Consider the following 22,018-nt stretch of genomic DNA (forward strand, 5'->3'; position numbering starts at 1 on the left):
TACCTCAGCTGGCACTTATCACATATTGACATTACATAAGTATTATATAAAATTACATATTGATATTACTGTACGCCTCAGCTCACCCAGTTGTCCACAGGTCTTTAACCTCAAATTCTACCTTTCTTTCTCACTATTAGCAGATGACAAATGATTATCATTATGGTTATTTACTACCTCAGCTTCCCTCCCCACCATTTCTAGATTTTTTCCCCCTATAAAGTCATCTATCACTTTTTCTTCTTCAATCCCTGAGGAGAAAGTGATTCTTCAAGATCTTCGATATTTTCTTTGCCCTAGGCACTCCTTAGACACAGTTCAGCCTCATGTTTAGACACACGTGCACACACACAGTCTTCTCTTACCATGTTCCTTCAGTATTTATTAACTTCATAATTAATATTTCTTTGGTATTTCCCCTTTTCTTTCATTTACCTCCCAACTTCTTTATAGAATAAGTTTTATAGTCCCTGCCTCCTGTTCTCCATTTCCTTAACACCATAAAAAGTTCTTTCCACATTGCTTGCATGAAACTGTACTCTTTAAGGTCACCAATGATGTCTTATTCTTGAAAGTTGCTGTACTTTGGCAGTGGTCAACGCTCAGCAACACTGATTTCTTTGTCTTGCCATTGTCATGGTTCCCCTTTCTTACTACTTATACGTGTCGTCTACAATCCAAATGTAGAGGTTCATGAGGTGTTTGGAATTGGGTCTCTCCTTTCCTTTTGTATATTCTCTCCAACGGGGGTCTTATCTGCTACTTTGTTACTATCTCCTCTCTGCAAATGACCCCCACATCTCTATCCCTAACTCCAGTCTTTTTCCCTGCTTGATACGAGTATCTAAGAGAAAATCAGAATATTCTGTCACTCAGAATTTGCTCATATACTCTTCTTGAAATAAACACAGTCCTTTAACTGCCCATTTCTTTCCAAATTACCTAAATCCAAAATTTTAAAGCACTCATTGGGGCCAACTAATTTTCCTATTTACATTTTATCAAATAATCCACTGGTTATTTTGCCTGATTGACTGTTTCCACTCTACCGCATATCTGTACTTTTCGCTCTACCACTTTATGTCTGCACTATCACAAATGAACTTTTGTTTGGTATTCCCAAGGCTGCATCTGCCAACAGTACTCCCCCAAACACAACACCCATTCTTCACTGCATCACATCAGGAACCTTCCTAAATTACTACTTTGATTATGTCATCCTGTTTAAGAAAATTCTTCAATACAAACTTCCAACACTTAGCTTGGTATTCAATGCTTTGCATCTGGCTTTATCTTAGTTCCCAGACCTATCTTCCCCTTCCTGCCTCCTCACCACCCTCCACCCCCCTCCACATCCCCACCCCTGCAATATAAACTAATGATCCAATCACCACGTCTGCTTGCTGTTGCTTGGACATCTTTCATTATTTCATGACTTCTGTGTTCATACATATGCCTCTTCCTGCCTGAATTCTTTCCTTTCTCCTCCTCTTGCTAAAATCCTCATCTATAAACATCCTATCATTTCAAGACTGTCTAAGCTTGTCAACTCTGACTCAATGCTTTTTCAGGTCATTCCAGCTGATAGTAATTTCTCCCTTCTGAGCAGCTTTCAAGCACCTAGCTTATATAACTCACAAAGCACTGATTATACAGTATTACTCACTGCCCCGTGGTGTGAGGATTTGTTTTCTCCTCCATGCCCTCCCCACATTAGTACATTTCTTAAGGTAAGGGATAATTTTTCATGTAATTTTAAAACCCTACTGCACTTGGCAAAGAGCCTTATACAAAGCTGGCACTTGATAAAAATAAGTTGAATGAATTCAGATTAAATGTAATCACATCCAGAAAAATGCAAAATGTATAGACCTAATCACTGGTGATTATGGCCTTCTGACTCTAAGTTTACTAAAAGTCAAGTAAAAACAGGTGACTTTGTACTATGCAAATTCCCTATTCTTCATGTTTAAAAAATTTTTAAACCCATAAATTAATGCAGAATTAGGCTTAATTCCTACAGGAAGGACAAAGCAGTTTCACTGAAATATTCCTCTAGTGTTCCAGAGTCAGCACTTTCATGTGCATTTGTGGAAGAGAAGACAGTTGTCTTTTCAAAGTAATCTTCACAAAAAGATCAGTTTTATTTATAAATGTGTAAAACTAAAACTGGAAAAATGTGAAATGGTGATTTTGTAAAGCATTTTCCCATTATAGAAGTGTTTTAATATATATTAGGTTTAATTTTAGAACAATCACCACAAAAAAATTCAAGTAAATTGGATTAAATTCAATGGTGCCATTTATTTGTAATAGATATATTTATCTAATTATCTATTTCAGTAAACAGCAGAGTATGAAATATTCTTGATGAAGAGACAATATCAGAATATAAAATTTAGATATTTTTTGCTACTTTCTCATTTGATCGCTGGAATTATATGTACATAAAATAATCCAAAAGGTCAATTAATAATTTTTAAAGAAGATTGTGTAGAAATATTTGGCTTTTCTAGAATAGAAAAATAAAGAATTTCTTTATGGGTTATACTGAAGAAATGGAATTGAAATTTTATTAAAAGATAAATATATCCCACAGATAATCAACAATCTTTTGAATATGATGATAATACACAAGGGATGCACCCACATATTTTACTTTGTATAGTCATGACCTGCCATGAGCTTTGCTAAAATGTCCACAATCCCTCACATTCCACTTCAGATTCTTATAGTTATGGTACTAAAGCAACAGGAAAAAATGCTTGATGAATAAAAAGAGTAAGATTAGATTACCACACAGACAAGGAAAAAAAATACAATGGAAATATTTAAAAAGGGAATGGAGATTGAGGTATGTTTGCTATGTTCTTGTTGAATAAGCAATTAACTGAAATCTATTAAGTCAAAACAGAATTTAAAAAGAATGTTTTTATGAACAAAGGTGATAAAAATTTATGAGCAAGGTAAATATTAGATGGATGCTTTTAGGTCAGATGCATAATTACTAATAAACTATTAGATGGGCTATTGTTTAAATAGGTCTCTTAATTCCAGAATAGAATTTTATATTATTACCACAGTTTATACTTTATCAGTCCTGCCTCAATGACATACCTAGACTATGTACAGACACTGCAACACAAACAGATTAGGAAAGGACCAAGTCTGTTTATCCATCAACTGTAATGTCATTTATTTATTGTTAAATATCAAGTTGTCTATAAAATACTGAACTTAGTGTTACCAGGTAAGGAAAGCATCATAATTGAACAACATAAGTTTATGTTCAAAAGCAGTCTGCAGTGGTTAAGAAGAAAACAAAGTTTTAGGGCTTCAGAAAAAAAAGTAGGCTTGAGCTAGAGATTAAATATTGACTGCGTGACTTGGCTAGTCACTTAAAATAAACAATCTCATAAATCAGGGTTAAATTTGTGGTGTCTTGGGTCTTTTCATTTTTGGGTTAGGTCAGGCAGCTCCAATAGCTGTTTCCTCACTAATCTATTATAACATGCTTAAGAAGACCGTTTGACCAACCACTTAACACAAATAAAAGTGACAATCAAGTGACCAGACATCAGTGAATAAAGGTTAGACTTAACCATCATTTATTATGTATATTTAGAGCATTATATTAACACCAAGGGAAGAACAATGAAGGTGAGAGGAGGGAAACCTGATCTCTGACTTAATAAATTTAAGACCTCAAATTCAACCCTCTTTTTTAGAAGTGCTGTTCAGATGCCCAACTCAGGAATTTAAAAAGCCATGCTTCTTGCACAACTACCCCTGCTCTTTTTAGCTCCCTTTCTTGTTCCATTTTTCTCCAGAACACATCACTATCTGGCATACTGCATGTTTTGCTTATTTACATATGGTCTATCTCTTCAGACTAGACTGTAAGCTCCTAATGGGCAGGCATTTTTGTCTAGTTAGTTCACTGATTTTATTCAGTACCTACAACAGGATCTGGCACATAGGACACACTCAAAAAATATTTAGTGAATAAACAAATTAGAACTATTATTACTTTGCTCTTTCAGAATTCTGGCTTGCATTTCCTCTGGAAGATACGGCCACATTTTTTCTCCATCAGTCTTTCTCTTATGCAAGGAGGGATCTGGGTTACAATGTGACTCCACTGTTTATTACTTGTGATGCTAGGTGAGTTAACTTTTCTGGGCTTCAGCAAACTTTAGTCATGAGAAGTGAATGAGGGAACCGTGGAGCAAGCTGCTATACAGTGAGTCATGGGAACACAGGCTCAGGCACAACAGAGACTCCTAGCAAATAACAGCTTGATTACTTACACAGTGGGTCCAAAAGAGCAAGGGAAGGGGATCTCATTGTGGCCAGTGCCCCAGGGAGACCACCTGCTCGGATAAGGGTTGGTGGATGCCAGCTCCACACCCTGCTATGCCTCAGAGATGAAGGACCTATTGTGGCTGGTCCCCTGGGGAGGCTGACTGCTCAGCAACTGCGCACCACTTGCTTTGCATCAGAAACTGGGACACCTGCACTGCTTGAGTACAGAGCTTTTATACACTCCTGTGGGAGGGGGCTCTGCCAATGAGCAATCCTTACGCCCTGGCAAGCAGCTTGGGCTGGTTAAGATTTATTGTCTCCCTGTGGTCTCTCCTGAAATAGAAACATGCAGAAAACCTACACGCAAACAGCACAAGTGGAAAGATACAAAACACCTGCAAGCAAACAAAGAAGAGTGGAAACATAAACACCTACACACAAACAAGCAAGAAGGAAAAAGGAGGGGGATGGACAAGGACTGGGAGATGGCAGCTGAGTGTGACACATGATGCACCTAGCATGTTGTCTGCCTATAGTGTTTGCACATAGGAAGTGCTCAATAAATTTTAGCTGTTATGGTTCTTCCCATTATGCTTTTCTTATGTTGCAAACAGCTTACCAGTTCTTGGAGCACTGCATAATTAATGAAACTGAGGACATTTAGATTCAGGACTAAGGTTACATGTAGATGAATCTCCCCCAAAAACCTACATTCCATGTGGGCCTCTTTAGGGAGCATTCATCCTCCTCTTTAGTACTTTCACAACACTATACATACTTAGTTACAGGATTTGACACACTGTATTTGAATTAGTTGAATATATTCAGTCTTCATTGCTCCACTGTATGGTCAGTCTTTCAGAGCATAAATCACAAAGTACTATCACAAAGCAGACACTATTGATGCTTGCCCAACAGATGAGTTACTGTAAAGAAATGACTCATCCCATTATTTGTAGTCACATCGTATGTGCAATTTCATTACTGTTTCAAAATTACATTTCTCAGTACATGGTCTAGATTTGGAGAGCAGGACACAGGGTTTGAGTGTTAAGAGAGTGATGCAGAGTAGAATGTGTATAAGAATAAAAGCAACGTGCTGGAATTCAGTGATGTGCTGTGAATAAAAAGTGCCTAGAAGACTGACACAAAACCACTTTTAATTTTCTTATAAATGGTTACTCTATTTCAATAATAATGATCTAATTTATATCCACCTTACTTTATGGAATTGTGACTACTCAGGGAAGAATTCTAATGAAAACATTCTTGATAAAGTTGAAAAGCATAGTTATTAGAAATGAAGGTTGTAGAATAGAAAAGAGGCTCAAAGCTCGAGGTTTCACTGCATTTAAGAATCTAAAGATATTTGCGATGTTAAAAAGTTTGTAGATATTTAACACTGTGGCCAAAAGAAACCACTTTTCAATGAATTAATTTAAAAATTCACCCAAATGCAAAGTATTTTGTCCCGGCCCGCGGGACGATCAACGGAAGCTCCAAGTCCTGCAAAGGAAGAATGGTATGGGACAAGAGACACGAAGAACAACAGCAAGACAGGTTTCTGACCAAGCTGCAAAATTTTATTGAAGAGGCAGGGTATATATACTCTAAGGGTGGAGGGAGTGGCTAGTAAGGACGGGTGGCGATCTAGGATTGGCTGCTGCTGTTGCTAGGGTGGAAGGCAGATGTAGGGGGATTGGCGGTTGCTATTGCTGGGGGTCTGGGATTGGTGGTAACTGTTGCTGGGGTGGATGGCCAATGGGCGGCTACTGTTTAGGCGCGAACTAGCTACTGCTTAGGCGGGAACTACTGTTACTTCCTTGAAGAAGGCTAATTACAGCTTAGGCTGTTCTTGCATCAGCCCTGGTGGCCATGTTGCATGTTACCGGTATCGCTGAAGGTGAATATTATATATGCTACCTTAATTGTCCCCAACAGTATTTAGTAATGTTAAAAACTGTATTCAAATGATAAAAATTTGCATCCTTCTATACAGGCTAGCAAACACAACAATTTTTACCTCTGGAAAAAGAAAAGAAGCTTCAGACGGGCAGATTTCATTGTTCAATTCACCATTAGGTAGGTTTTCAGAATAAGAGATCAGAGAGAAAAAACCCAGTACCACAATAACTATCACATGCTGTGAAACTGTCCCTTTGAGTAATGCCTCTCATTAGAAAAGTACTTACATTAGGCCTCAGCCTGGCCGCCAGATCGTAATACTTCTCAGCTGCTTCGTTGAGGCTAGCCTGTCTGTGAAGTAAAGAAAAATCAAAACATATCATTTAATTTAAAATTGAATATGGGCAAAAAGAATCACTGTGCAGCAAAATGATACCAACACTTTTTATTACCATCACACCAATCAAACACAAAGTTGCCCAAGTGGAAAAAGACCATGAAAAATGGAATGCTTGCAGTGCACTGTATTCAAAGCTTTATATATTTTGTATCCTAACATAATCTTATTTAGTATATTGAGTGGGTATTATTATTTCAAATTTAAATATTAGGAATCAGAAAAGTTAAATAGCTTTTCCAAACTAACTCAGCTAATATTATAGTCGGGAGTATCCAACTTTAAGATGACATATAAAGATCTTAACTATTTAATAATTGTTAAAATTAATAATTTGTTTGTTTTGTATTATGGAAATAGTGAACCTTGGCAGAGGATTAATTTTTTTTTTATTCTACATCTATCTAGAAACCCACTCTCCTTCCTACTTGGGTGAACCTAGCACTGTAGGGAGGCTACAGAAAGTAAAAGGCCAGATCCTCCTCCTCCTTGCTCTGTAACTACAGGGTGGGTATGTGAGCTATGCTCTGCTATATAATGCTCTCACTTGGAACTCTGATTCCTGAGGAGAGACAGAAAGGTAAGGGATGGCTAGAATTCTCTCAAACAATGAAAAGAAATGGGACTATGTCCTGGCTAGCCTCTCCCAGTAAAGAATTGCTACTGTATGTCCTTGCTTCTTGGCCTCCAAGGCTACCCTATTTTCTATAATTTAAGCCCATGCCCTCCAGCCTATAGTGAATTCTGTAGCCCCACAGCCTTCAAACAGCCAGAGTCAGTTTCTATTGCTTATAGCCTGTGCCAGTTTGGATATATTATGTACCCACAAAAGAGCCATGTTTTAATCCAATCTTGTGGGATATCTGGACTAAGTTGTTTCTATGTGACTCGCCCAATGATAGGTGAGACTTTAGATTATTTTCAACGGCCCTGCCCATTCAGGGTGGGTCTTAATTAGTTTACTGGATTCCTTTAAAGGGAGCTGACAGAGACCCAGATGCTTGCTGATGCTTGCTGATGCTTGGAGATGCAGACAGAAACACATTTGGAGATGCTAAGCTAAGATAAACCCAGAGACATTTTGGAGAACACCATTTTAAAATGCAACCTAGGAGGAATGGACCAGCAGATGCCAGCCCCGTGCCTTCCCAGCTGTGTGTTCCAGATGCCATCAGCCATTCTTCAGTGAAGGTATCCTCTTGTTGATGCCTTAGTTTAGACACTTTTATGGCCTTACGACTGTAAATTTGTAACCAAACAAACCCCCTTTATAAAAGCCAATCCAATTCTGGTATTTTGTATAAGGGCAGCATTAGCAAACTGGAACACAGCCAAATACCATGAACACCATCGTTGACTTGTACAAAGAAGAAGTGCACTGAATTTTACAGACAAATTTGTGTACTGCCTGTTCCTGCAATTCACAGCAAGACTTAGGTTCAGCCAACTGTTTGCAAAAGACATCAAACATCATAGTCCTGAGGAAGCCCAGCAAATTAGCTTTCAAATCTCAAGATGTTTTTCAAGCATGTCATGCTGTTTCAGAAGACCTTTAAAGATGGCAGATAACAAGAAGTGACCTAAGAAGCTCTTGCAGGTGAGCTGGAATTTGGTGACCATATTTGAGGAGTAAAGAAGAAATGCTACAGGAAAAAGCCCAATTCAACTTCAAGTGATGTATACAGTGTAACTATGATGTGATGTAAATGGCTTGGGGTCCTGAAGTTAAAATAGAGTTTTTTTCTCTCGAAGCCATGATGTTAGGAAGCTTTCAAGACAAGAAGAGGACAGAAAGGTCAAGATTAAAGAGGAGAAAACAACAATTAACTTTCACAATTAGAAAACACATTCAGTTTTTAAAAGGGGAGGCTAATCATACCCATAAAATTGCATTTACACTTGGGTTAAGCCAAATAAAAACTATTAGGACATATCCTGTACAACCATTAAGTTACAGAAGAAACTGAAGATAACATCCCTCTGGAGAGTAAGGCATATTCTTCTAATTTTTTAAAGGAAAAATAATTAGAAACACTATTTTTAAAAGCATGTTACAAGGTGCTATTAAAACTTACATTCTCATAAATGTTGGGTTTCAAATTCAATATTTCAGAAAGTATTTTAGTCTGATATAGAACAGTAAAAATTTCCTCACTAGTGTATTTAATGAAGATTGTCTCCACCAAATTGTAGAATCCCTTTGGTTCAGATAAATATGGAAATTTGAACCAGAATTCATTTGGTCTTACCCTGGAAGGGTTTTCTCTAGAGAAAAATAAAGGTATGGAGGTAGGAAATCAGAGTAATTTAATACTACAAAGGAGTTACTTTGAAGCAAGATCGACCAATAGATGTCTAACATGGAAAGTATAGCTACCACTGAAAGTTACCTTAATGGATGTTCAAAGGTGATAAAATAAAGATCAAAAAAGAAACTGAGAATCCATTAGATGAAATGCTTTTAAAATGATAATCAGCTCAATTGAAAAAAATCTGCCCCCCCAAAAAAATGTTTATTAGTTTTTTCTTTTTTTTTAAATCTTCATATACTTCAGTGGTTTAATTCCCCCCAAAAAATCCAGTTTAGAAAATGTAGTTTCTTAATTTAGAGATAGAATAGACAATACTCTCATGAAATGAAGGCGAAAAAAGCCTAGAATTTATTATGTGTGTCATAACTGTAAAAATTTTCACTCTAGGACATTGCTTCTAATGTTAAATGGTATTTGGTCTTTACTGACTACTAATCAGCAGGAATTTAAGGCAGTTCATGGAAAACTGTGGGGAAAAGAGTATACCAGCTCTACCAACTGAATGTTCATTTATATTCTCATTTTATTCTCTAGATAAGACTCATGAGGAACTTTACAATGTTGATTTTATGGTGTATGCTGTATTTTATGCTTCTTTCTGCAAGAAACATCCCAGGAGTGCTTAATAAATCTTAATTGCATAGATGACTGAATCATTAATCAACATTTGAACAGTGAAGAAATTAGCATTATTCCCTCAGTCCCTTGGGGGCTAAGGGGATTTCAATAAATGTTATCGAGAACCTTAATCAACAGATTGTTTAAGGACTCAGGTTCCCAGGACTATCAGGATCTAACTGTTTAAAGAAACTGGTAAAACACACCTTTCTTGCCTGCTTAAATCCTTTCTTCCCATCTTATTTCTTTTCTTGGACAGAACATTTCTAAATCCCCTATCTATGGATCACTTAAGAATATAAGGAACTGATTCCTTCACTTACAATTTACAATAACATTATGAAGCAATTGCTATTATTGACCACATTTTAAAGTTGATTCAAATGAGGCCTAGAGGAAGTTAAGTGATTTCCTCAAGGTTTTACAGCTGATAAGTGGTTGAGCTGGGAGTCAAGGACTCTAAAGCTCAAGTTCTAAACCAAAGAGGATTATGCTGGCATGTCTGTAAACATGAAAAAGTAGCAAAATGACACTTGATATATTGTTCTGTTCTGATACATTGCTTACTTTGAGACAACAAGCAGTGTTTTGTTTTCCATTGCTCCAACACTGTTCCCCTCCCTCCTTACACGCATGCAACCATGACCACTCCTAGATCAACAACCAAGAAAAGAAGAAACCACACTCCCTGACTATTATGTTTAAAGACCACCACTTGAGTGTAAGAGATGTGGTTTGAAAAGGTGAGAATATTTATAGTTATAGTTTTTATTTCCTGCCCCACTCCATCCCCCCAAATTGATGTACTTCACCAGACCCAACTGAGCAGGAGAATTTTAAGATCAGAATGAAATGCACTGTTGTGTTTTTTCCCCTTCTACTTCATCCTCTCTCCAAGGGGGAAAGAGTAGGAACTCAAGGCAAAGGCAAAGAAAGAACGGATTTGAAAAGGTTTAAAAAGTGCCCAATACTCACTGTCTTACCCCCACAATCTAAAGGGACAATTGGATATGGATGGGAGTCATAAGTTTCCCATGTGTCCAGGTGGAAGACTCAGAAGATAGGTAAAAGGGAAAGCAGTTGACTTTGCCAAGTGATTTCTCAAGTCAGATGTGGACAACCTGTATTCTGGGTACTTTACAGAGCCGGAATGAGACGGTGAGTAAGAAGAGATCACTCGAACCAGGAAGATATCCTGGGTCCAGATGGGTGAACTATCCCCCCATCTAACATGCCACCCAGAGTCAACATTAAATTAGGTTCCATATCTAGTGAATAAAGATTTAATCACTATACCAACAATGGGCTTATCCACTGGAAACTCAGATGGAGGATCCTTTCTCATTACCAATTCCGCCCATCAGCTATATGTGAGCCTTCCTCTCTCCATACTACCTATGGCCTCTTAGGGTCAAGAAAGGAAATAGAGAAAGCCTGGATGGTATTTGTAAAGTAGACTATGAAGTAAACCTTGAATTCCCAAGAAATCACTGAATAGGGCTAATTATATTTTATTAGCCTTGAGATTCGGCTTTTCTGCTATTAATGAAAAGGTAATCTCAGAGTGGAAAACAAACAGACAATAACAACAGTAACAAACATCATCTGCATATTACAGAATCAATTTTTTGCACATGAGACTCTGAAACCTGTTTAAAAATAGAGAAATCTATTTTATATATCTAATTCTTCTGTCTCATGCTATTTTATGATAGAAAGGTATTGTTGGAACACAATTTTATAGTCCAATGTTCTTATAAGAAAAAAGTATGAAAAAAATTTGGGAATCAATTATGTTATAAAATAATGTACCTGTGAAATGTTTGGAGAGAATCTGATTAAAAAAATCACAATTACCTGCATTTTTATGTGTTCTATGAGAATTATAAAAGCAAAGGTTTCTAAATTTAAAAAGACTTCTATAAAAAGTAGAAAAAATAAATCTAATAACATTTGGAAGTAAGACTCTAACTACAATTATTAATAGTACTGAATTGTCAATTTTGAATTACAATAATTATTTAATGTGGATAATAACCACTGTTTGCCTTACCAAAAAGGTAATAATTTTTTAAAATTTTGGTGACTATATTCAAGGGTAACATGAATTGTTTTTCTTTAAAAAAACAAAAAACAAAAAACAGAAAACTGTTTGTACCATGAAAGCAGAAGAAACAGTAGCTGGGTTTTCCTGGGTTCTTGCCAGTCACTAAACTAGCACTTAGCTTTAAGTTACTCAAAGCAGCACTAAATTTTTCTAGTTGAAAAGTTGTATAGCAGGAATGGAAGTGAAACAGAAATGAACAAGGACATTAAAAATGTACTGAAAAAGCTTAAAATAGCAAAACCAAGTGATTATATGTAAGAGTTCTGAAGTAGAAAAGATTCATGACCATCAAGTCATCTTAGATGAAAATTTCTTCTCTGTCAAGACACCAAAGGAATGGCTTCATGACTTATAACTATTCTTCTCAACCTAAAGTTAAAGGATGGAGAGGTAAAGCAGAAATGTAGCAATAACCAGGAGAGACTGTGCTGTGTATGTAAGTCTATAAAAGATCCCTCTGAGTCAGAAATTTCTTGATGTCCTATGAGAGTTTGAGCCTTTCAGAGGCTGATAAGGACACAGTCAAGTCTGCATCTAGAAAGATTACGATGAAATGTACTAGAAAGTTAAAAGGGAGGAAATGAATATTAGCAATGTTAATTGTAATATTCATATATAGTAGGTTACTACTTATGTCCAAGGTGTTATGTTTGGCTATAGAGAGAGAGTTGGGAGGGGTGAAAAGGGGAAAGGCAGAATAGAACTTCCTTCTCCTTGGGATCCAAGAACCAACACAACAGCCATCACCTAGAGCTTATTAGAACTGCAAACTCTCAGGCCCCACTCAAACCTACTAAATCAGAATATACATTTTAATAAGATACCCAGGTAATTGAGAGGCAACTGGGTTGGAAGATACTTAACCCCAACCCTAACTTTTACTGCCCTTTGCTTTAAAGGACTTACATCCTATTACAACCTAATTGAAATAAGATCCTCCTGGACCATAAGTTGACAATGAAAGACAATTTACAATTGGAAAATCTAAGTGACTCTTTGTTACCAGACCTTTGGTAATAAAGTGTGAAGGAAGAAAGCATATGGCTAGAAGACCTTGGATGGCCAAAAAGGAGCAGAACCCTCATATGTAGACACATACATCATGTATTCTTTCCTCCCCAATCTGCTTTGGGAAAATAATCTGATGCTACTCTTTTCTTGCTCAAGATTTTTAGTTTTGTGTCACTTCTGTTGAGAATTATAAAGAAGTTACTATATTTAAATTCTACATTTTTAACATATTTAATTATACAAGATTGCTGCGTTTGAGTACAGAAATTAAAAACAAATACTTCTTTCTCCTATATCCACTGTGCTCTCATAAACTGGGGAAACAATGGGAACTGAGGGGTGCACGCATTTTTGTTTTCTTTATTTCCTTTGGGAGCAGTGACAGCTTGGGTCCTCAGGACCTGGAAAAAGGAAAGTGCATGCTCATCTCTCAGTAAATACCCCCTTTGTCAGATACTACCATCATGGCATTTCTTTTGAGAATCCAAACTTGGAGTTCTCTTTACTATGTATTGGAGAGAGCTTACTTCCTAGGATTTACACATTTGATAACCTGCTATTCTCTCTATAAATTCTTTCTCCATCACTAAATTCAAGAATCACAGCTTCTGGGCTGTCACTACGATATAAAGACTTGAGAGAGCCAATGTGCCACATTGAAAATAGTATTGTATTTGGCAGAAAACACTGGGTTTACATCCCAGCTTAACCAAATGTCAGTGGTATTGACTCTGAACCTCAGTATTCTCATCAGTAAAATGGGAATATTAAGTGTCTACTTCACAGATACGCAGTCAGAACTAAGAAAGTGATAGATAAGAAATGCCAAATATAGTACCAGGCAGAAAGGAGATATCTGAATAAATGCTGCTTTTTTTCCCCTTGCCCTATAAGTGGATGGGAAAAAACAAAAAAACAAAAAAACCTTTCCATGAGAGACTATGAATGAATGTTGTAAATCAGGTAAAGTTTGTTTTTGGTGCCGTTAGTCTTCTTCTCAGATATTAAGTGTTCTAGTTTGCTAATGCTGCCGGAATGCAAAACACCAGAGATGGATTGGCTTTTATAAAAGGGGGTTTATTTTGTTACACAGCTACAGTCTTAAGGCTATAAAGTGTCCAAGGTAACACATCAGCAATCAGGTACCTTCACTGGAGGATGGCCACTGGTTTCCGAAAAACCTCTGTTCGCTGGGAAGGCACATGGCTGGCGTCTGCTCCAGAGTTCTGGTTTCAAAATGGCTTTCTCCCAGGATGTTCCTCTCTAGGCTGCAGTTCCTCAAAAATGTTACTCCTAGTTGCACTTGGGATATTTGTCCTCTCTCAGCTTCTCTGGGGCAAGAGTCTGCTTTCAATGGCCGTCTTTAAACTGTCTCTCATCTGCAGCTCCTGTGCTTTCTTCAAAGTGTCCCTCTTGGCTGTAGCTCCTCTTCAAAACATCACTCTTCAGCTGCACTGAGTTCCTTCTGTTTGTCAGCTCATTTATATGGCTCCACTGATCAAGGCCCACCCGGAATGGGTGGGGCCAAGCCTCCATGGAAATATCTCATCAGTTATTGCCTACAGTTGTGTGGGTAACAGCTCCATGGAAATCTAATCAGCACCAAAACGTCTGCCCCACAAGACTGCATCAAAGAATATGGCTTTTTCTGGGGGACATAATACATTCAAACCAGCATATTAAGTTTCTTCCTTCTCTCTCCAGCTTCTAGTTCTTGGAGAAAATGGGATAAATTCATTCATAGCAAATGCTTCAAACAGAATAACTGATTCAATATTTCCCTCTCACAACTCCATGGACATAATACTACTGAAGTCTAGTAGTTTAAATTCCTTTGATATTTTCCTTCAATGCTAATGTATTAGTTTCCTAGAGCTGCTGTAACAAAGTACCACAAGCTGGGTGGCTTAAAACAACAAAAGTGTATTCTTTCACAGATCTGAAGACAAGTCTGAAATGAAGGTTGGCAGGGCCCTGCTCCCTCTCAAGGTTCTAGGGAAGAACGCTTCCTTGCCTCTTTCAGCTTCTGGTGGTCCCAGGGTTCCTAGGCTTGTGGTAGCCTAACTCCAGTGCTCTGCTTCTATCTGCACGCAGCCAACTTCTCTGTGTGTATTTCTGTGTCCTCAACTCTTTCTTACAAAGTGTCTTAGTTTCCCAGAAGCTATGACAAACACTACACAATGGTTTGGCTTAAATAATGGGAATTTATTGGCTCATGGTTTTGCAGTTAGGAGAAGTCCAAAGTTGAGGCGTCAGCAAGACAGTGCTTTCTTCCAGAAGACAGTATTCTGGTCCTGGCTGCTGGTGATACTTGGCTTGCATCTTTGCCTCACGTTACATGGCAGTGTTCTCTCCTTCTCTCTTTCAGATTTGATTGTTTTCTGGCTCCTCCCTGTGGCTTTCTGTGCTGGATTTATTTTGTTTATAAAAGACTCCAGCAATCAGAGTAAGTCCACCCTCATTCAGTTTGGCCGCATCCTGACTAGAACAACATCTTTAAGAAATCCCATTTATGATGAGCTCACACCCACAAGAATGCAGACCAAGACCAAAACATGGTTTTCTGGGGTAAATCAACCTACCACATAAGGGCATCAGTCATTAGATTTAGGGCCCATCATAATCCAGTATGAACACATCTTAACTAATTACATCTGCAAAGATCCTATTTCCCATAAGGTCAAACACAAGTCTAGTTCTAGGTGGACATGAATTTTGAGGGGATACTACCCTAATCTGCTATTATTTATGCTCTATCTGGATGTTTCCAGGACTTTCATTTTATTTGAAATACTAAAAATGTCAACATGTACAGTCAACATTCATGATGAGAGACCAATCAGTATCTGTGATTGCTCTTCATATATTTGTTAATTAGTTATATGTGAATCTCACCTTTCCAAGGCAGAAGCCAGAATTCCCACAAGTCAACAGGTTGGCATATAACTCAAGTTCCCACCAACCACAAGGGATTCAAATTCAGAAGTCAGCATAATGGGCTGGCAGCTGTGTCTAGAAGAATCATCTTCTAATGAATGTGTCATGGGCTGTGCTGGGTTCCCTGTGGGTGGTGGTTATAGGATTCCAGGACTGTTAAAGCTGCTGAGTTCTATGGAGGGCCCTGTTGGGTGGTTAGTTGGGCATCATTCCTGCCTGTGTAGAGAGCTCTCTGGCCTGCCGAGAGAGTCTGTGGGCTAAAGTACACCCTTTAATAAATGTCTTTTCTGCTTAAACTAGCAAGAGTGGATTCTGTAGTCTGTAACTAAAAACCCTGATCCATTCATGAAGGCATGTCTATGACTTGATCTATTTTCATTACTTTTGCATTTAATGTAAGATGGTTTAAGGCTGTCATCTAATCCTGGAAATTTTCTCTGTTTCTTGATAAGTGCTTTTCTGCTCTATGTTCTCCTTCAGAATTTCTATCTATATTTGCATCTATATATACACAAATAAAACTATACATGCATACATATTATTTATAACTACATATTCATACACATACTATAATTATATACATATATACACATATACATATGTGATCATATGTATGTGTGTGTAGAATTCTAAATCTATCCTCTGATCTCTTATCCTTTCAGTTATCATTTTCATATCTTTAGTCTTCCCCATTAACGTCTGGGAAAATATCCATTGTTTCTACGATCTACAGATTTTTAGTTGCTCTATCAGCCTATTAATTGTACAATGCCTCCATTGTAGTTAAAAATTCAGAGATCTTAATAATCTCTTAGTAATCTTTTCTGATGTTATACTGTTCCTCTTTCCAACTACTTATCTTATTTTCACAGATGTATTCTGTATCAGTTATGATAGGTTATGTGATATTGCAGGAATAAATATATCCTAAACCTTAGTAAATTAACATGAAGTATATTTTTCACTCATGCAATGTATCCAATGCAAGTGACAAGGGAGGTTTGTCTCCCTTTGGTCACCTGAAGATCCAGGAGTCAGGGAAAGGGAAAAACACTGACTTTAACAGCTTTGGCCCCAAATTGACACACAGCGCTTTCTAACACATTCAGTGATCCAAGGAAGACTCATGGCCATGCCCAATTCAAAGAAGGCAGCAAAGTGCAATCCTACTGTTTTTTCTGAAGGGTGGAGGGCCAAACATATTTGGTGAACACCATTAATGCTACTTCCAGACCACACAGTGTTCCTTTGAATCACGCTGATAGCAGGAATTAGAGGTATTCTAACTTTCTTGTGTTTTTAATGTAAATTTGCTTCAATGAGGACCCTTTAACCCTGATACCTCTAATTTGTTGTTTTCATCTGAATTGCCAAATTGAATTACATATTTGAAACTTTTCTATTTGCTTATTCTACAGAGAAAATATGTATCAATTATTGAGGGTTGAAATGAGCCTGTTAAAATTTTCTAAAATTTCAAGCCTAGATGCAGAGAAAAGTTACAAATTTTGATCCATTCTAGCTTCAACTAGTTTCCTAAATGATGTCTGTGGAGAGAAGGAAGGGTTTAGTGGTCTATGAGGATGAGGGCAAGGACCTAACCAGTGGGCAACTTTGACACTTTTCCCTTTGAAGTGTCATTTTCGCATTTGTTGGATTTGGCAGCCTTAAATTAACTGAGGAAATGCCCAAGCTGTCTACCTAGCTTGTCTATTCATCCTATGGAATAATTACCATCAGACTTCTACCTTTACCTGACATGCCGTCTCTGTGAAGTATAAACCAGAGTAATCTCAGTGATTTGGAAGCAAGTGCTATGTAAGCTCCACATCTGTTACACTTCTTGAAGGTCCCAGAAAGATAAAGATATCCCCCCTGATGCCTGGTCCCAGGCCCTTACTTCTTCCAATTTGTCTCACATTTATTTAGCAATTGCAATGAACAGGACTTTTTTCCCGCTTTTTAGTAGATTCTTCCGGTCATTTCAGTGGCAATTAGCAAGGGAGCATAAGTTAAATCTGCATGTGCAGACCACATCTTGAACTATAAGCTTTCCCTAAATTCTGATTTTAGATATTAGGACCTATCCATTAGTTTAGCAATGAAGTCACACTTGAGGAGACATTGGTCCTCTCCATTAAGCCCAAATGGTCACCAAACTTTGCCAATTGTGTTGCTTATATCTCTCTCAAGATAAGGGCTCTTGAGGGAAGAATTAACATCAAACTATTTAGTACTAAATGCCACTCCCAAGGGAAAATTCGTATGTATTATTAAATAAGCAAAATCTTGACAGCTAATAATTTTAATATGACTGCATTTAAAGGAAAACCAATAATCATTCTTGTTCCTTTTGGCAAGAACAAAATAAAACAAAAAAACCTTTGAATAGTCTTGATTAATAAAGAAAGAGGCTGGTGCTCAACTAACACAGCAAGCACTTAAATACTTGAATGTGACAGAGCCAAAAAGCAGGAACACTAAGCAAAAACAGTCATGGAGACCACCACCAAGTTCATTAGGATTTGGCCAGACTGCTGTGGTCATCCTTGTAATCCATATATGAAGGGGCCGACCAACTGAACATTAATGAAGAATTCAGACTGCAGAAAGCTAGCGAAGGTTCTGAAAAATAAATGTAAATATTTCCACATTGCCAATTTAACAAAAACTTTCCACTGGTTTCCTGTGCTATGATAACTAAGAAAAAGTTAAAAGTGATATATTCAACAAATGCATTTTTCCTAATGTTCTTATAGTGAGTTTCCATTGATGGACCTTGCATTTCAGGTGCTGATTCAGTATACAGCAAAATGCCTTTTAGATGAAAGCATCTATTATGATTAAGATGAATTAGCCTATAGAAATTTGTGCTTTCTCAACCTTGTCACTAAACCTTTTAGGGACAATGGTTTATTGTCACTAAAAGCATAGTGTTTCATTCATAAAGAACAAAATCCACTTCCCTATAAAAGCACCTAACCTTGTCATGCAAATTATGGTGACTTTTAAAAATTTTCCTTGCATTGAAGATTCTTGCAGATTGGCTACAATTTATTTGATAAATATACCAGTAGTCAATTGAATCCTGACTTCTCTTTGTAGGTGTCAGTCTTCTTGGGCTTATCATAAAACAAGTATTTTATGAATGCTGAAGATTAATATGAAGTGAGGACAATTAACTGATACCTCAGTCTACTTTTCCCTCTCAATCAGGATTTAAATTTCTTATTCAAAACTTACAAAAGACAATGTAGGAAGATATTATGATACAGTCCTAATAACAAACTTAAATGATAAACCCAAACAAAACTACAAAGTTTGCTTTAAATATTGGTTCTTAGTGGGTGGGGTGAAGTGAAGATGTGGTTATAAAAAGGCAACATGAGGGCAACTTGAGATGGAAATGCTCTGTATTTTGACTGTGATGATGGATACACAATCCACACGTGATAAAACTGCTTAGAACCAAATAGACATAGACACACACACACACACACACACACAAGCACGCAAGCACACAAAAGGGAGAGATACAAGTAAAACTGGGGACAGTTGAATATAGTCAGCAGGTTGTATTGATGACAATATCCTGGCTGTGATATTCTACTATAGTTTTGTAAGATATTCCCATTGGAAGAAATTGGGTAAAGGATACAGGGGATCTCTTTGTGTTATTTATTTTTTTTAAAGTTCTTGTGTCTTTACAATGATCTCAAAATAGAAAAATTCAATTAAAAAAACTCAACTTTTTTCAAATGTCCATGTTTTAAAACCATGCAAACCTTGACCAACTCCTGTGTTAATTTTTCTTCTCTTGTTATAGTTGATATAATTACAAGCCTATCTCTACAAGCCAAACACAGAGCTTGTCGTGTGGACTTCACTTAATGAACATCTAGGTGGGAACTTAATAGAGTGAAATTCAGGTAAGAGTACGGGTGAAAGGGTATACATATTGCTAACAGAATAAATTACACTTTTAAACAACCATATAAAGCATTTGAGTTTCTTAAAAATCCTTTAGTTAGCCTAAAACACCATTTCTGGATGCACTGTCTTTTAATATTCACAACAAAATTGATGACCTGCCTTTTAATCATTTTTACTCTTATTGCCATTAACCTTCATAATAACCCTTCTGAAAACAGAAACACTAAGGGTCTAAAAATCTTCAATATGTAGCAATAGTGTTAATTATGGGGCCATTTTGAGAATTTCATAGGTCTTAAATGGATTTGTATTTGATAATCCTCTCCACAATCACAATGAATATTATTCATATAAAAACACAAATTCTGAGATGCATTTGATTAAATAACATATTTTGTTTTGTAGACATTTAATTAAACACATACTAATTTTAATTTTGCAGTTTTCTTTTTGTATTTTATGGCCAATAATTGGGTGGTGATGGGGTGTCTCAACAATTTTCAGAGACTTGGAAAGTCATATGCCCTACATATTGTACATATAGAATCTAACAGATAAAATAGTCCTGACTGATTTTTACATGGCTATTAAGCATAATTCATTTTAAGAATGTGGAATAAAGTAGTATAATATAGAAATTAGTATAACTAATTCTAAGTAACAAAATAAATGCATATTAATGCAAACCTCGACATTATTTTAAAGCATATGTTTGGAATATTGCTTTCTCAAATGCAGGATTTTGGTCTTTCAAGGTATAGTAGCAAAGACTAACCTGAGCATGTGGGCAGCATTGAAGACAACATCAAATTCCGTGCTGTCTAGTTCAGCTGCCTTTTTTGCCATCTCAGCTGCTTCGATGAGGCGAGCTTCTTCCAGAAGAAATTGACCTGCAAAGTAGAAAGAAAGTGCACATAAACTTGGAGAATAATAATCCTATGAAACAATAACACTGCTATTATAGAAAAAATATAAAAACAGTGATAAGATGATTCGAAGCTGAGATTTACATGTGCTGTACATCTACACACCCATTATTTAGTTATGTTTTATATGTCTTTCAATTAATTAAAGAACATTGCAAGATTTCTTACTGGCACATTTTTAAATATTTTTTCTTAAAAATACCTCTGAAGAGTATTCAAGCAATAAATAAGATGAACAAATTTCAAGGTATATGTTACAAATATGAGTTGAACTGATTTTAATTATAGATCCTTTAAACTTCTATCTATTATATGTATGCACAAACAGCTGTATCCATACTGAGATACAGCCATTTCTTATATTTAAGTAACATTAAAATTATTGGAAGAGAAGAAATGGGTGTAGTTTGCATTAGCTCTCTCTCAGCTAGATTTAGCAATTAAAGTGGAACAAACGTTAAGTTTAGATTTTTGAGATTACTTTCAGGTCAGCTTTGCAAGGTTAGGATCATTACAACCACAATCACACAACTCTTTGAAACTGAACCTCAAGAACTGTTGTATAATTCTTTCCCAGAAATATATTGTAACGGTAAAGAAAACAACATAAAAGCTGGGCTCCATTTTAAAGCTAAAATATTCAAAAGAAGAGAGTCATTTTTTAAGCTAGGGATTTATTAACAGCAAAAGAAATGGTGGTAGACTCCATTCAATATGGATATTTGACTAAAAACCAAATCAAATCAACCCTTGGTAGAGAAATGCTGATGCCATCTGTGTGACTGCCAGGCTTGTGGGAATATGCACCAACGATGGACTCGACTTGCTTTGGGTCCCCTTGTTTGCTTAAAGTTCAAAACTTTGACAATATTAAAAACAATTATAAAAATGATATTCAAGTCCTCCTCTACACACAGAAACAGAAGAACTTTAAAAAGCATAAATGTTCCCTTGTGGTTGTTGGAAGAGCCCAGTATTTACTGTTTATCTAAGAACTATTAAAAAGTATCTTCTAATCCAAAAAGACCTAGTTCTTAAAATGTAAGGGGAAATTTTCTGTTTTAAGAGTCTGTAGTAAACCACAGTCACTGTATTTTAATATTTCTAAGGTTTAACTGATTCAAAATTGGCAAGTCAAGATAAGCCTACTGTAATATAGGCTACTTTTAAAAATAAGTAAAGTTTTGAAGACTAAGACTTGAGACCCATTGCCTATTTCTACAAAAAGCTTTACATCAAGTTCTTAGTTAATTATCTAACATTCTGTGCCTTTTTCATCTCCCGTAACAAATAAACATAATTCTTGGGCCAGAAAATTTTTTAAGGAAACAAAGTTGTTAACAATTACATTTATAAATAGGAAAACACAAGACATATGAAACTCAGAAATGCAGATATGAAATTAAGGTTAAAGTACAAGGTTTTAAAAAGTAAAACAAAAATTAGGCAGTCTGTGATATACTGAAAAATTAATATCTTCTCATATACAGCTTAATAAAGATAGCAGGCTAACCCAATTTTTCAGTTGGTTATGATTATTACAGATTGTTTTCAAATGAAAATACAA

The 22,018-nt window shown here is 36.5% G+C and overlaps 1 protein-coding gene across 1 annotated transcript in view; it reads right to left on the bottom strand.

The window, feature by feature from the left end:
- The window catches only part of TMTC2 (transmembrane O-mannosyltransferase targeting cadherins 2), a 438,482-nt gene that overhangs the window by 56,772 nt on the left and 359,692 nt on the right, over positions 1-22,018 (bottom strand). Inside the window, exons 10-11 of the mRNA XM_037847587.1 lie at positions 20,301-20,415; positions 6,498-6,561 (exon numbers count right to left, since the gene is read on the bottom strand). Of these exons, the coding sequence (XP_037703515.1) occupies positions 6,498-6,561; positions 20,301-20,415 (179 nt within the window). The remainder of the gene's footprint in view (positions 1-6,497; positions 6,562-20,300; positions 20,416-22,018) is intronic.

The sequence above is a fragment of the Choloepus didactylus genome, chromosome 8, assembly GCF_015220235.1.
Source record: "Choloepus didactylus isolate mChoDid1 chromosome 8, mChoDid1.pri, whole genome shotgun sequence".
Lineage (NCBI taxonomy): Eukaryota > Metazoa > Chordata > Mammalia > Pilosa > Megalonychidae > Choloepus > Choloepus didactylus.